At 43.1% G+C, this 16,218-nt stretch overlaps 1 protein-coding gene across 6 annotated transcripts in view; it reads right to left on the reverse strand.

Annotated features, from left to right (window-relative positions):
* KCTD1 (potassium channel tetramerization domain containing 1) overlaps nt 1-16,218 on the reverse strand; it is a 97,797-nt gene that overhangs the window by 26,688 nt on the left and 54,891 nt on the right. For 5 of the 6 annotated variants that reach the window (XM_035317482.1, XM_035317484.1, XM_035317483.1 and 2 more), the window contains one exon: nt 5,907-6,085. In XM_035317482.1, the coding sequence (XP_035173373.1) occupies nt 5,907-6,070 (164 nt within the window). In that variant the 5' untranslated portion in view covers nt 6,071-6,085. Of the gene's footprint in view, nt 1-5,906; nt 6,086-6,557; nt 6,876-16,218 lie in introns of those variants that run through there. The other variant, XM_035317480.1, reaches the window with a different exon arrangement.

Below are 16,218 nucleotides of genomic sequence, written 5' to 3' on the forward strand. Positions count from 1 at the left end.
CTCAGACACCTTTGATGTTGTTACTCTAGAAGATCACCAAGTAGTTCTGCTGATACAGTTGTGCCTTCCAGGAAAACGAATTCAAATAAGGAGACTAGAAGTAAAGATGTAATAACACTCATTCTATTAGCATTTTCATAAAAACAACAACAAAAAAAATCAAAGCTCATTAATTAGAAAACGTAGCTTTTTTTTTTTTTTTTGAATGACTAGCCTCATATGACAATAGTTTGAGAGGTACTATCCAACATGAGTCAGAAACAAGTAAGAGCACCGCTCTCACGGAGGTGTTGCACGGGGACTCCTCTGCACGGTGCAGAACAGCCCCACCACCACAGGCCTCCTACCTCACAAGAAGCCTCCAGCATGGCCTTGCAACCTGCAGAAGCATGAACTAAGGGACGTGTCTTCTTCTGGAACTGCAGTCAGTCTTCAGACAGCAGAAACTGTCCAAGTTCTGAAACACGTAAACAGCGGTACCCTGCCTAACGTACAGGATGTCCTTAGGGGTTCACATACGTAACCTATGAAGGGTAAGGCCTGCTCCCAAACTGTCCGTAAGGGCCACGGGCAGTCTGGGCATTTTCCTAAGTAATTTTATGCTATTGATGCAAAAGAAACCCTCGTCAACCAAAAAAGCCAGTGTCCTAACTAGATCCAAGTGTGTGAAATTTAATTTCCCTGAGGGCTGAGAGTGAAGATTGGGTAAGAAAACTGGGACATGAATGGATTGGTTCATATGAAAACCTGAAACAGCCCTGGGCAGAAATTTGGAAGTATTGTGAAATATTATACAAGAAGAACCCATCTTTGTATGCAGGGAGTAACTCAAGATGGGAGATGTAGCAACGCAATCAAATACCCCAAAAGGTTGTAGAAGGAAAAATATCTAACATTTTTAAGAAATCTTCTGATTCTACAGTAGGAATACAGGATGTGCCAACTGATGGCACAGAATTATGCAAAGGTTTGCACTGTGTGACTCGGACAGAACTAATTAAAAGTCCAGATGCTTTGAACCTGTGACAGACCACACTGCTAATCTTGCTGATAACAGAGATATCAGAGAGCTGATGCTCACATGGATCAAAGTCAAACATCTCATTTAGCTACGACAGTCATTTGAGTTTGTCTTAGCCTGGTGCACAACGTTTGGTAGGTAACACACAGACAGCTTTAAGGCTGAGAAATGTAGGATTGCCATCTCCAAGCAAAGGGTTTGATCTTATGTAAGATGATAATACACTGAGAAGGTGAGTAGGCTGCTCAGGTCCAAACATGAGAACTAACAGACCTGTGCTTCCTCTACTCATAAACTCTACAAACTGAAGCCACTTTCCTCAGCCTCTTTGGTGACCGTAAGGAACAATGGGAGAACCTGCATGTGCCTCAGCTCTCAGGTGAGAAAGGCACTTCTAGGAGATCCTCATCTTGTATCCATTTTCCCATTAAGAAATGTGAGGCTTATTCTGGGCTGTAGAAAGCAGGCTCATTTTTGAAAATCTTTTGCAAAACAAAGTAATAAGATAAAAAAAGTCAGTGTATGCAAATCCTTAACAGATTACTGTGTTGCCAAATACTATCCTGCATAATCTAGCTCAAAACAGAACTCTAAAACCTCAAGACTTCTCACAGAGTAGAAACAACCACATTTGGTCCATTCGCATGGACATATGCAGCACCATTGGTCAACAACTGAAAAACAGGAGGAACAATCCACACATGAGTAAATGCAGCAAAGTTTACAGTATTATAGGGAAAAGGTGCACAAAAGGACGCTTGCCCCTGCTCAGGTATTTAAAGAAAACTAGATTTTTTTTTTCCCCAGCCTTATATTAGGTCTTCTTGGTAGATATACTGATTCAATTTGCCTTTTCATGAAGCCTAACTCTGGCAAATTTTATTATTCAGCTGCATGAGATCATGTCTGAGGCATGGTTTCACTGATGGCTTGGGAGAACCTGAAGACTGTTGATGAGATAAAACAATCATATGAGATCTTCCTCGTGAAAACAGCAAGTTCTCCCTGGTCTGAAATATAAACTGGGCTCCCCTGCATTCTATACTGCTGATTCATTATGAATTGTTATTTTTTTAAGCATTATTTTAGCTTCAGAATTTTACATTCCAGGATTACTTAATTCAAAGATAAGCTGCTTGTCTGCTGGATTTCTCCACTGCAATCAGCCTTTGGCCAGAATACAGTTAGGTCCTGATTTCTTCGTAAGAGTATCTGATAGGAGCCCTCGATGGTCTTTCCATAGCAAAGGGCAAGGATCCAGCATCAGCAGCAAGATGCTTTTACACTCTCACATAGGTTTCTCTGGAGGAATGTATGGATACTTGTCAGTAGGCATTTTACATATCAAGTCACAAACTGATTCTGGGGATCTAACAAAAGAATTACAGAAAACATGCCCTGCAAACTGCAAGTCTTTACCTGGTACCGTTTACAGAACCCTTTTTAAAGTACCCTTTCCAATTCCTACTATACTGTCCAAGAAGGGGAGAATGGAGAGGCACAAGAAGAGATGTTACTGAACCCAAAATGAGAAGGAAGAGCACACTTTCTCCAAAGCAAAGTCTGCTCTGTCAGGATAGGTCTCCATACCAGCAAGTCACAGTGACTCCAAAGCTGCTGCTTTGGATATCACCCTTTCAATCTCGCAAAGAAAGATGACTCTGGTACCTGGCCCACAGATGAAAGGTTCATTTTAGGCTTCTGGCCCTTAGACTGCATATAATACGAGTCAGGAGCCTAATGACTTTCATGTCTCAACCTGTTAGATGCTGGAGCCTGCAACCTATGCCTTGACTCATCCCTGGAGCAGTGCTCTTTCAGGCAAGATAGTCAAGACCTTATTTTTCAAAGACAATACTTCATGTGACAGTAAGCCTCAGGAGGCTTCAACTCACCCAAAGAGATTGGTGAGACCCTGCCTTAGTTTCAATTTCATTCACACACGATATTGGCAGAAAAAATAAAAAATAAAGCAATGTTGATCAAAACCTTAGACTAGAGTAAAACAGCATTTAAAAAGTTAGTCTGTGGATACAGAATGATCAGGCCAGGCTACAGGGAACAATTTCTACTAAGGCCCAAATATTACTGGATAATGTATACCCAGCACTCACCATATTTATACACATACAACATTGGAAATAAACGTTAAGGTAAGATCTCACAGACAAAAAACAAACTCAGTATCATGATTGCCAGCTTATTGCTTCACGCCACAGTCTTGACATCCAAACGAGTTTAGTAATTGCTCTTTTGAAGCTGCTAATGTTAAAAAAAAATATCTCAAGTTCTGGAAGTGTCTGGGAATTCCAGATTCTAATAGCTGTGCTGGAATTATTCACTCATCAAGGGGTTCAAAAGACACTTACTGTCAGAACTGAAACACAAACGCATGTCAGAACGACTTGAAACAGAATGACTATAACTTAAGAGTTTGGGTTTTCTTTAAATTATGTTTGAAGAGCTTTAAAATGTTTAATTTATTAAACCAGCTTTGATACTAGAGGCATAGCTTCCACTTTAAAGTTTTACAATAGCTCAATTGAATGCAGAATGCACTAAGCTTAAATTCCACTGCCACCAAACACACTTATGAAAGACATTTCAGTGTTTCTTCACTTAAAAAGAAATATGCTGTCCCGGTGAATTTGACATGGAAACAGAAGCTGCATGCATTATTAATAGAAACAGCCTCTCCTACTGCACTGAAAGAAGGAATACACAACAGGAAGGCATTTCCCTACAGTTTCAGACACCATCACTACTACAAGTACTGAGAAAACGCTAAGTAATCACCACTTCTAGTAGCTGAACACAAGCAGGTCCTAAGAAAAGTTTCTGAAAAGGGTAGACTCAATTTTTGAAGAACAGTTTAAGTTTTTCCAGACGTTGCTTCAATCTCTCCTGGCGGGCCTGTGCTTTGGCAGTGCTTCTATTACTTTGCCCTGCCTGGCCTTCCTTGAGGAGGTTGTCAGAAGAAAGGCCATATGTTCAGCTTTCTCTTTCATATGCCTTTATTTACCATTCTCTTTCCATAGCACTGTCAGCTCTTACTGTTAGCAGCACTGTCCCAGTCCTACCAAAAACTATTTAGACAATGCTGCAGAGGCAGTAGTACCAGCGAAACCTATGCTTAGAACAAAATCATATCCCATGAAGTGTATCCTGTACCCTCCGGAAAGGCAAGTTAAGAGTTGTGGGATCAAGAAACTCACAAACTCGCCTCTGGTCTTCACCCTCCACAACCCAGTAGCTAAGGTCTGATGGAAACAAAATCTGAGCAGACAAAAGAAATTCTCTGAATAAATGCTTCAGATGTGAATTGCCGTTATTAAAATAGCTGAAAATAATAGGCAAAAGTGACACTGGAGACCAGTCATGTGATAGGACAATAATTAATAGAGGGAATTGCTCTTGAAGCAGAAACAGAGAATTGGCTGCTTGAATTGCAATAAGGATCTTTCTGGGTAATTGTTAAATGAACCTGATTTTGTTAAATGAATCACAGTTAAGAGATTCAACTAGAGTGATAGGATTCTACCAAGACATGGACTAACCTGAATACTTCTATTCTAAGTTTCTCTTAAAGCCTTAGTCAGGACTGATTTAATTTCTTTATGTCCCAGTACAAGAATTACAAGTCTCATCATAGTGGGCAACATCACTCGAACCATTCACAAAATCAAGAAGAAAAGGGATCTCAATGCTATCAAGAATGACAATGCTGCCAAGTGCTTCTGGCCAAGGATCTGACAGACTGCACCTTCCTTTTTCCCCTAAACCCCCATGCACCAACCCATCTGTCCTGTTAGAAGTAATGAGACCTGGCCTCACCTCACTGCAGAAGGACACATATCAAGGTAGCAATGGGGCCTCTCTGGGTCTTCCACTCCAATGAACCCAGAGACTTATGTCGATGATGCTACACAGTTTCTCTTCTGCCCTAGCAGTGCAGAGCTGAGAGAGAGAGGCGTGCAAATGGCTGGGGGGAATGGGAGCTGCACCTTAATTTCTTCCCTGCTCCCCGCTCAAATGCTGGCGTGGAAAGTCCATGAAGGTAACGCTGTCTTCTCACAGGATCAGGCAGTGAAGGGCAAGGTGTAGACTAATACTGTAGACACGATCAACCTCTGATAACTGATAACCACTCTTGGAATTACAATATCACTACAATGTTTATCTGCCACCACCACGAAACATCCAGATACCATACGTTCAATGAATTCTTGTTCTATTAATGCTGCATTTTTATTACATATACTCTACATACACCCTTGGCTCATGCACCCCAAATTTTTCTAACCGCTTAACACTAGTAAGTTACCAAAGCCACTAAATTCTCATTTAGAAGATATATAAAGTGAGAGTTAAGAGTCTAATTATGTAAAAGATCTTAAGTTTCTATAAAAAGTATGAAGTTAATGCTGTCCTATATTCTGTTACATATAACCTTGCCTTTACCTCAAGTGACACATCTGCAAATATACTCTGACAGTACAGAAAAGTAGACCCAAAAGAAAAAAATCCCAGCACTCCCACATTTAGACTTAAATGCAGTATCTATGCAGTTTTTGATTGTAATAAACCACAGAACAGGTCCCAGGCATCAAACCAGAATCCCATGTGGTAGAAAGTCAGCCTACTTCGCCATCAACTTTGTTTTAGTACATAAACATACGGATCTGTAGAGATCCCATTTGTCTGAAGCACAGTGGAGCAGGGAAAGAAAAGTCAGTCTCTAACCTCCTACGAACAAAGAAACCTAATTTAATTTTGAAACACAAGGAACTAAATTTATCAGTCTAAGACAGCCCAGGGATGTCCAAGCATGAAATTGAAGAAAAAGAGTTGCCAAAGACATGCAGAACAATCTTTTTAAAGTTACCTGGAATCGGGATATTTTGTAAGCGTGGCCAAGCTGCTGGTATACATGTGCCCACCCACATCAATGTGAACTGGTGCGTTGGATTTTGTGAGTTGTGCTGGAGTGGGGATGCCTTGATTGTTCAATGGAGATGCAGGGGATCTAGTGATCAGAGGTCTTGACATATTGGGCCGACTGTCCTGTGAAGAGATAGACGTGGGTTAATGATCTCCTTGAAAACCTCGCAGAAACCCACAGTCTCGAGTCAATAGCACTGTCTCGTAGTCTCAGCTTATGATTTTCATCTCATTAAAGCACAGACAAATATTTGGCAATTTAAAAAATCAATCCAAAAGTCTTAACTGGCTATGTTTTAAGTAGGTAAAGTGTGGCAAAATACAACGACCAAACCCAGAAAGTAGAAACCACATTCAATACAACAAGTTCTTCCTGAACACTGCTCTTGACAGACGACCCGTGCAGAGAGAAAAAAAAAAAAAAAAGCTCATTCTCGCATTTCAGAGCTGATAAAGGCTCTGACAAAAACACCACGAGCTGCAGACAGAGAGACTAAGAACAATGACTATTTTAATTAAAACCCACAGGTAGAATCTGCGCTCCTTCCCAAGCCCTCCACAGTCATTGCGAGGCAGTCAGAAGAGAAATACAAACCCTCAACTCCTCCATTCTGCACACTCTTCTCTCGAATTTCCAACTCACATATCACGGAAACCGAAGCAGAAACACCTGGACTAGTCAACTGTTCATGCACTGCAGACCACTGGACATCGACAGCCTTTGAGAAAGACATTTTCCATTTAAAAGTTATACGTATAGCGACAGATGCCCCGGCGTGCCCCACATAGGCGGCGGGTCTGAGCGGCTTCCCCGGGCAAGCGAGCTCAGAAAGTGGAGCAGGAGCAGATGCTTGCTGATGAAACCAACTTTTAGTCACAAAGGCAGAGATGTAACGCCGGTAAACAGCGCGCTCGTAGTCTGTGCGCCCAGCAGGGTGGGGCAGGGCAGAGCGATTTGCTGGAGCCAGTAAGGCAGGCTGCATTCAAAGTTGGGGATTAAAATAGAAATGCATTCGAGAGCGGTTTTGAGACAAGCGAGCTTTCTGCTGAAGGAAAGCTCCACGCATGTTGGAACCTTACAGAGATGCCCTGAGAACTAAAAGCCCTTGCAAATTACCAGGTTTTACATTTAAAAGGTAAGCAAAGCAGCGAGAAGTCAGATACACTTCATCACAAAACTCTCTTTGTTCTTTCGACACATCTTTTAGCTGCACAAGGTAATGGCTTCTTTGTAAACATCTCCGCAGAGCCGGGTACTAAAACCTGGCAGAAGCGGAGAATTGCGGGGAGTTTGGACCGGCGAAGCCGTTTGCCGCCGAAAACATTTATACATTTTTCACGGCTGGTAAAGATTCAAAGCATAAAGGCAGCGTGAGCCAGGTAAATGTCTAACTGGAATGATTTACAGGCCGACATTGCACAATAAATCCAAGTAATATGTAACAAAAGGCATCTATAAACCACAAGGTACTTAACTAATTTTCTTTCATACGCAAAAGCAAGCTTAGGTCAAATACCGATAAAAACGAAGGGGGTGAAGAAAAATGCCTACTTTAGATGTTGAGGGGGAAAGGTTGGGTTTTGTTTTTTTCCCCGTTTCTGTATAAGCAGAAGTTAATATATTATTTGCAGAAATACCACTCTTAATCACTACAATTGCTCGAGGAGGTGCCTGCAGCGCAATGAAGACAAGTCCAGACAAAATAAGGTACACACGCTATGCAAAACTAATGTCTGCTATAAATGCTATGTGGTACAACCACCACCCAAGATGCTACTGATCTGCAGCATGATATTTAGTAAAATAATGAAGAAAAAATGAAAAACAACAACTGGAAAGGCCAAAGTTAGAAGGCATGAAACGATACAAAATGGGGAAAAAGCACACACTGTGGGGAAGGGAACACCTTTCAGTGCTTATAATCAGGCAAACGATTTGAAAAATCAAAAAAGAAGGCTGAAACTAAAATGGAAAATAAATTCTGTAACTTGTATGAAATAGGTAACATCGCTCCCCTCACCAGGATCCTCTCCGCCAGAAAAACACAGCCCTGTTACAATTTAGCAGACTGCAGCACCACGGAGCCTGTAATAGTTTTTCAATTGGACACATTCTCCTGTATATCCTGCCTGGGGCTGCTCAGGAGAAAATGAACAGATTTGCAGGGTTAATATTGTAGTTAGGCTGGGACCTCATTCAGCATAGCTGTGATAGGACGGGGTGTATGAAATGGGAGAAGGCGGCGCAGGATAAACATCACCGCGAGGATGGGATATCGGCCAAAGGACCACGGGCCTTTCACAAGGCAAAAAGAGGTACGAAAAAAGAACTGGTTTCCAAAAGTGAGACATAACCAAGCAGCCCTTTACAAAGTTTACCTACTAAAACTCCCAAGAAACATATGATAAAAATACATATAATTTTATATTAAAACCTTTGCCATTTTATTTCACCCTCCTCCTTTTTCAACATTTCCCCCTCCAAGTTACCTGCAGCCTTTATGCCTCAAAGAACAATGCTCCATATACTCAATATTTAGATATTAAAAACTCTAATGCTAATATTGCTGCAGCCTTAGCTCACAAAGAACATTTCCCTGGATGAAACCTGTTCACTGCTGTTTTGGCGGCCACTTTGAAATGAAGCAATAGTGCTAGTATTATTTCTACTATTTCTATCCAGTTGCCCTGGAGAAATTAATGCAGAAGTGGGATTCAAAGAACCAGGCGATTGAAAACCAGCTTCTTTTATGTGGCGCAATCCACCAGCGCAGCAGAGAAGAAGATCACCGCTCTGACATTTGCTTAACAGATTGGAGTTAAACTGTTGTTTTAGTTCAGCTATGGAAAAGATAATAGGGACAGATAGTCTCCCTGAAAAAAATATACTGCTTTTGCTGGGTTACTGCAAATATGAGGTGAACAAGCTTAGATTAAAAAAAGAAAAAGTGGTTAGGATAAGGCACTACTGGTAAATTAAGCATCCACTAACCTGAAGTGTTTACAAATACAATTCCTTAGAAACAATTAGAGGAGAAGAGAAAGCAGTCATGGAAATCAGACTCAGTGGGACCCAGCTGATTTCAAGCTATTTAACACAGCTGATGATAAAGAGGGCTGAAAAGCTCTTCAGCAGCCTTCCTTGGGGTGTTTGGTCTCATGTAGGTCCCTACGTGACCCAAGAAGGGTTTGTAGCAGGGTTTGTAGCTCAGCCATGGCTGCTCCCACCTGGCAGGGAGATCACAGAGGTGGTTTTGTGCCTCAGGAACTGCACCAATTTTGTTCACAAGCAGGACACAAAGCACAGCCAGAACCCACGCAGGCTATAGGGGCAGCAACCTTCCTGATCTGCTAGCAGTTCATTTTTCACTTGGTATCTTTCCTTTCCAAATATTTCAACATTTACCCCACAGAAAATTTAAAAAAAGAACAGGAAATCTCACATTTTACACCACTTCCTGTGGACCAAAATGCTTGAAATACCTTTTAAACATTTATCATTACTAGTAGTCGATGATTTTTTTTTCCCCAACAATTTTTCAAACTAATGAGTTCAGATTTTAAACAGAGAATGAATTCATTACTGAAACTACATACTCAGAAGGGCTACTAAAAATCTGTGCACTGAACAGCTTAAAGATATTTAGCTTTCAACAGCAAGCAGTTAGTTGGCCCAGGTCGTTAGAGTATATTTGAACCTGCTTCTCACTTTCTGCCCTAGGCAAGCCTTCCTGTAGGCTCAACAGGAAAGCAACCTTGCCCCAACTCCTCCTCCCTAGACCTAGAAGAATCTCCTTAGGACTAAGAAGCCTTTCTACCAAGGAGGACTGAGGGTCATGGAGGAGAGCCTTCATATACCTTCTCCTCCCTGTCTTCCTTCTCACCAATGCCATTGAAGAGCGTTGGTAAACATTAAGCCTTTACAACGCGCCTGACAAAAACACAGCAGCTGTAGGGCTGAGGTGTGCACCAATGCCACTGGTCTACCAAAAAACAACACAGAAGTCATGTCAATCTTCTGGTAGCAAGTGGAAGAAAGAAGAGAGATTTGAAGAACACGAGCTATTAAAATGTGCTGCTAAGTGTACAAAATCAAAGAGACAGGAGGCTTCCTCCTCCCCTGAAAATATGTGCTCGTGTTAGGCTTCTATGATTAGAAGCATTTCAGAAGTGTTATTTACACTCTGCGGTCTTGAGCAAAGTCATTTCAGTTCCCTTCTTAAGCCATGAACCTTGACAAAAACCACAGCACTGTGAGACAGCCCATGCTCACTCAACTGTGGGACCAACACTGAAGTACAAAAAATCTACCTACCTGACCCACAGGACTGGGGGGATCATTTTCAGTTGTGGGCCAAGGTACATCTGGCCAGGGTTAATATAGCCAACATATGCCCAGGAGCCAGCCCAGCTCAAGCAGGAGCATATAAATGTTACTCAATATATTGCAGGCCTAGGCTTTGTATCAAACTGCAAAATTATCGGATCCTCCTTGTCACAATTCAATTATCACTGCTGAGAAACTCAAAATTATGTATTTCAAAGTTTCTTGGATTTTGGGGGGAAGATTGGACAAGCTTGTCTCACCTAGACCAGGCAGCAGAAAAGACAATCATGCAACAGCTAATTGTATTCCAACAAATCCGTCTGTATCCGTTATCTTTTCTTACAATAGAAAGAAACAAGAGAGAGGTTTCTCTTCACAGAAGCTCTGTGCTTAGGAACCACCTCAAGTAGCAAAAGCAGACAGCATAGTCACACCAGCAATCTCTAGCAGAAACATCTCCAAACATACAATCCCACTGTGTGGAAAATGAATCCAAATGGTGAAAAAAAACTTCAGAAGATAGAGGTACAAATACCTATTCCTTCGGTACAAAGTAGGAACCACTCAAATCTCATGGATAGCTGTGTGCCCCAACATTAAAGTGAACAGTGAGCTGATGCTTAGGGGTGTCTGAGAGGATGCACGATACCCTGATTCAAATCCCTCATCCAAACCAGGAACATTAAGATGACTCTCTCAGATTTGGCTCCTGCAGAAGTGTCCTCATTTTGAGGCCACACTTTTTCAAAATAAACATTTCATTAAAGATTAAAAAAAAAAAATCATGATCATGTCTCACCACAATGCTTAAGCAAGTACCCCCCACTTTTTTTCAATTCAGCAAAAACAGTCACCACAACAAAGAGGCTGGAGAATTTATTTATTCAATATAAACAATATCAGTAGAGTACAAACAACTCTTCTGGAAGGTTTAACAAGCACACAGAGATATAGAGCTACGTGTCCAGGAAGCCCAGACACTTTCTCTTGGAAGGGGAAAACCCAGCCCTGGGTTCCTCCATGGGCTGAATCCTCACACAGAATTCTCTGGCTACAGCCATGGTATGCCGCTTCCACAGATGACACCAGGTTATGCTGGTCCCTCAGAAAGAGCCCACACGGTGTTCAGAAGATGACTACGTGCACAGCATGGAGCGTGACAGATGCTCTTCAGTCTCCTAAGTCATGTGCGCCATTGTGGTGCTTCTCTTCAACTTTGTTCTGAATAACACAGGCACCAAGAAGTGGCCCAGGCCTTTGGCGAAAGGTGTTTACACATGAGCATATCAATGCTCTTTCTTCTGCTTCTTCACCCTTACCACGACTGGTGGTAGCTCTCTGAGGAGATGGTTGGGCTGTACTGGAGCCACTGGGTCTGCAAAACAAAGAAGTAACGCATCACTTTCCCCAGTGAAAATCTGCCGATTGTGCTGTAATGTTTTGCCTTTCATCAATATAATGAGTGTTCTCTCCCTCGCAGCTGCGAGCTTTAGGACTGCTGACTCTGAACATTAAGAATTGCGTTTATAAAGCAAAACTCCAAAACAATTGTGTTTGAGTGCTGCATGAAAGACAGGCCCAAAACACTATCAGATGCAATTTAGTGCCACAGTAAGCCGAGATACTAGGTCCCCTGAGATGCAGTGGTAGTAGAAGAATTATTTTAGACCTCTGGAGGAAAAGCCTCATTTTACATCCTGAATGTCTGTCAACATGTGATGGAAGACCAAATTATCCTGTACAAGAAAGTCAAGTACAACAGAGAGCTTGAGAAGTTCGGAGGGTTTCCTTGAGATGCTGAAACACTTGCGTACAGCACAAGGCCAACTACTACACCAAGCAGCTGCTCACTGCCCGCCACCAGTGCCATGTCTGCAGCAACCAGTATGATTTGCAGAAACACAGGCATCAATGCATTTTATAACAAGGTGGATGCTACATGGCTGCCTGAGAGAGATGACAGATACTCAGAGGGGTCCATCATAGGTAAGGTACAGGCCATCAGAGGACAATGACATGGCTGAAACCATCTCCTAGAGGTAAGGTCTTTTGCATTGTGCAATAGCCCAAACACTGACCAAATCTACAAAGGCAATGATGAACCTTTGTCACACCAGAGCGGCTACAGTGATGGTGAGTGGAGCGCTTACCTGACAGGACAATTTTAACTGCTACATCCTCCTTGTCCCAGAGGTGCTGTCCCCAGGGGTGGAGCACCAATCCTGTCCCTTGAGACGGGGATCCCTTGCTCCATATTCTCCACGCTGGCTGCTCAAAGCCTCCTCCTCAGGAACTGGGCAATGCCAAGCACACCTGCCCAGTCAGTGCTGCAAGCGCTGGAGAGAACGTGGTTGCATTTCCTTGGCATAACGAGCCTTGCTGGGATTTCAGCGGAGCTCATCAGGACCTAGAATAAACGCCACAGGTGCAGAGAACCAAGTGCAAGGCAAGGGATCTAGGGAAGAGGGAGTGCTGCCTACCTGCAGACTCAGGAGAGCTAGAAGTGCCCTTGGACAGGAGCCTGAGGATGCTTTGAAAACCCCAACACCCATGTGGACCTTAGCTAAGCCTGTAGCTCACGACTAACTTCAGCAGAACAGCTCTAACCACAACTTCATCAGAAACTGTCCACTCAGAGCTTAAGAAAATCTCTAATTAACTTGAGAAGAAGGGTTTAGGGATATGAACAGGGGCTATGATTATACCACTACTGCAGCAAGTCCAAAATCTGGAAAAGGTCAAGTTTACAGGGACAGGCTATATCTTTTCAAGTGCTTAAAAACTTTTCTGAAGCTTGCCGTAGGCCCTGAAACTGCATACAAAAGTTTAATACCTCCCTCAAGTTATTCTGTAATTTGGTACTCTTTATGGGAACTCAGCCCCTTGCCTGTTTGGGTAGGTGCTGCTGAGGCCAGCCCAAGTGTTTTCTTTTATTACCTACAGGCCCTGCAAGTAAAGCTCTATTCTTCTGCACTACCTACCCATTTCTCACTGTGCACACCCTCTACACTTTGGTCAAGCCAGTGGTGAATGTGGCTGCCACAGGACTTGACCTAAACCCATAATGCAAGCAGGATCTTCTGCACACATGCAACCCACTGCACTATTAAAGTAAAATCCCCATGAAACTCGGGGGCCCAGCCCAGGCCCATCACCTTCCCCCAGCACACATCCACTGGCCACTTTGCTCTTCTTAATGGAAGCAGACTTGTATGGTCTCCGGGCTTGCTGCTGATTGGATTCTCTCTCAGGAAAAGTGGCAATTTAATTTACAAGCAGAACCGGATTTGAAAGCTGCTCCCAATTACCGTGCAGCACACAATGCCCACCCGACACCGTATAATCACAGGGTGCGCACCCCAGCGCGCAGCTGGCAAAAACATCCCGTAAGCATGCGGGAGGACGCAGGAGGACATCAGACCAAAGGTCAACAGACCTGCTGTGCCACTTCTCATGGCGTCCCAAGATAGGGATGGGCTAGATACCTGCGATTTCAGGCCGTTTGTTCCACGGGGAGCTGGTTTGTTCTGCACCGGCTTCTACTCAAACCGACAATAAAGTTGATTCAGGAGTGACCAGAAGGAAGTGCAAGGCCCCAGCCTGAGCCTTCCCAAAGTAACGTGCCCAGCCCCAAATATGTGAAGGTTTGCATAGCCGGGCACCTCAGTCACCTCACTCGGCCGCCTGTGTTCTTGCGGACAAAAAGTGGATCCTGCCAGATCCTGCAGAAACAAGCCACCGACTGCCAACAGATCCCTCGGTCTCGATGGAGAAAGACCACAGTCATCTCGGACACCTTTATGCAGTTTTTTTTTATTTTTTATTTTTAAAAGGAAACACACAAAGATGAGCAGTCCCTGGGAAGGAGGCTTGCAGGCCTGAGAGCGTTTAGCAGCCTGGCAGCCCTGCCCACAACACTACAGCTGATACAAAAGCCTTTGCTTCTGCTGCCCCGAGGACAGTTTCATTCACTTCCCTTTAAACCTGGAAAATAGGTCACTTTTCTTCTCTTCCCTCTATCAAACCTCAGGTAGCAGAGAGGAGGTGAATTCTCTCGCCCTCCGTGCCGTACCAGCGCACGAAGGGAATTTCACCTTTTGGCGAAGGACGGAGGTGATAGACCCGTTCTCCTCCACACCAGGCTTCAGCTGCTCCAGCAGCAGCGATGATCCACATACCTTGGACCACTTCATCCCTGCTGCAGGAGGTGTGGCCTGCCAGTGCCTTTGCAGATAAGATACCTACCTGCTCTGGGCCCTCATCCAGGGCCTGTAACTCCTTCCTGGAGGAGGCAGCTGCCTGAGCAGCTCTCCCCGGCCCTTGGGAATAGCCCAGATAAGAGCAGCCACCAGCTCCTGCTCTTGATGACGACCATGCAACAGCCACCTCAACCCCACGTGTGTACGTGGGGTTCGGATCAGGAATGGAGGTGGGAAGGGGCAGGGAATCTCCGAACACTGGAAACCATCTTCTAACTCCTCCCAGGTGGACACCTCGCAGCTTGAGATGCTTATATTAATAGCCTAATTTTTGTCAGACTTCTCACTCGAGTGTTGCCTTTCATCCACTTCTAGCAGGCACTCTATGCACATTTTGTAAGAGTCTTTACATAATAAAAGCACGAGGAAAAAAAAGGCAACAACAAAAAAAATACAACACTCCCTCCTGGGTTTAAAAGAAAAGAACTTATGTTTGCCAGGACCATGTTGGTACATTTGAATGCAAAGTTAAACAACTCCTTAAAGATGCTGTCAAAATTTGAGCGGGGGAAAAAAACACCAAACAACAACAACTGGTTACATTCTTCTTGTACTGAGTTTGCAATTTGTCCCATAATCTTCTGGTGAGAAGCAACACCAAAAAACAAGCATTGCTAAAATCTGTCTGTTTTGTTTGCGAGTTAAGATCCTATCAGCAGTACATGAATAAAGATTACCATCTTGAATTGTAGTCATATCTGAAGATTTTAAAGACTCATAAAAATGCAGACTTCAGTGGGATAACTGGAAGATTGTCATTAACTGTCAGAATTTGAGAAATGGGCCTTTTCTGCAAATTTGACTCACAACCCCAACAGAAATAAGCCCACACTACCTTATTTAAAGTTAATTTACACTACAGTTTGAATAGCACCTGCCCTTGGGCATGTTCCAGAAGAACGTCTACCTTTTCACAAAGCCAAGCTAACACCCATTGTAAAACTTCCAGAGGCACATTAGATGTCTATTCTCCCCCCAGCAATTTCACCCTTAGAAGTAGAAGGAACGCTGCCAGTTACAGCCTGTGCTGAGGAAACATGAGTTATAATTTTACCCTGGGAAAATTGCTGAACTGGGAGCTTCTGGTGTGGCATAGGTCTTGCCTTCGCAATCCAATGGTTCTTTTGATTCAGAGAGGCTTTGAAAGGGTGGTGATGAAAAACATAGCCTCTCCCTTTGAATCAGCCAGCCGCCTGCTTTCCTCTGCACTTTTAAAATTTGTTTTATTAATTTGCCTAGGAGCAGAAAGAGATAATACTGACCCATCTGGAGCACACGCATTTTCGGACATATCAACAGAACTTTATCTACTTCAGATTGAACAAGCAGCCAACAGGAAGAACCATCTCCAGACTAGCTGAAGAATTTTATATCTGGAATCACCTTAAAAAAAAAAAAAACAAAAAACTAAAAACAAACAACCCCCTGTTAGCCCTTCTTGCCTTATGAAAAGGAAATAGACAAATTATAAAGATCCAATAAAACTGTATCTATGAAATGCTGTAGCACACTCAAGCTCTAAGCACTCTCCAGATGTTTCTTGCAGCAACCAATAATAAAATATTCTCAGCCTGAATCGTAATTTTGAAGACAGTGCGTCCACTTAGTAATTACGAGACTAGACAATACAACAGACAGATAGCTTAATCCATAACCTCACTGCAGTAAAG

The sequence above is a fragment of the Oxyura jamaicensis genome, chromosome 2 (genome assembly GCF_011077185.1).
Source record: "Oxyura jamaicensis isolate SHBP4307 breed ruddy duck chromosome 2, BPBGC_Ojam_1.0, whole genome shotgun sequence".
NCBI lineage: Eukaryota > Metazoa > Chordata > Aves > Anseriformes > Anatidae > Oxyura > Oxyura jamaicensis.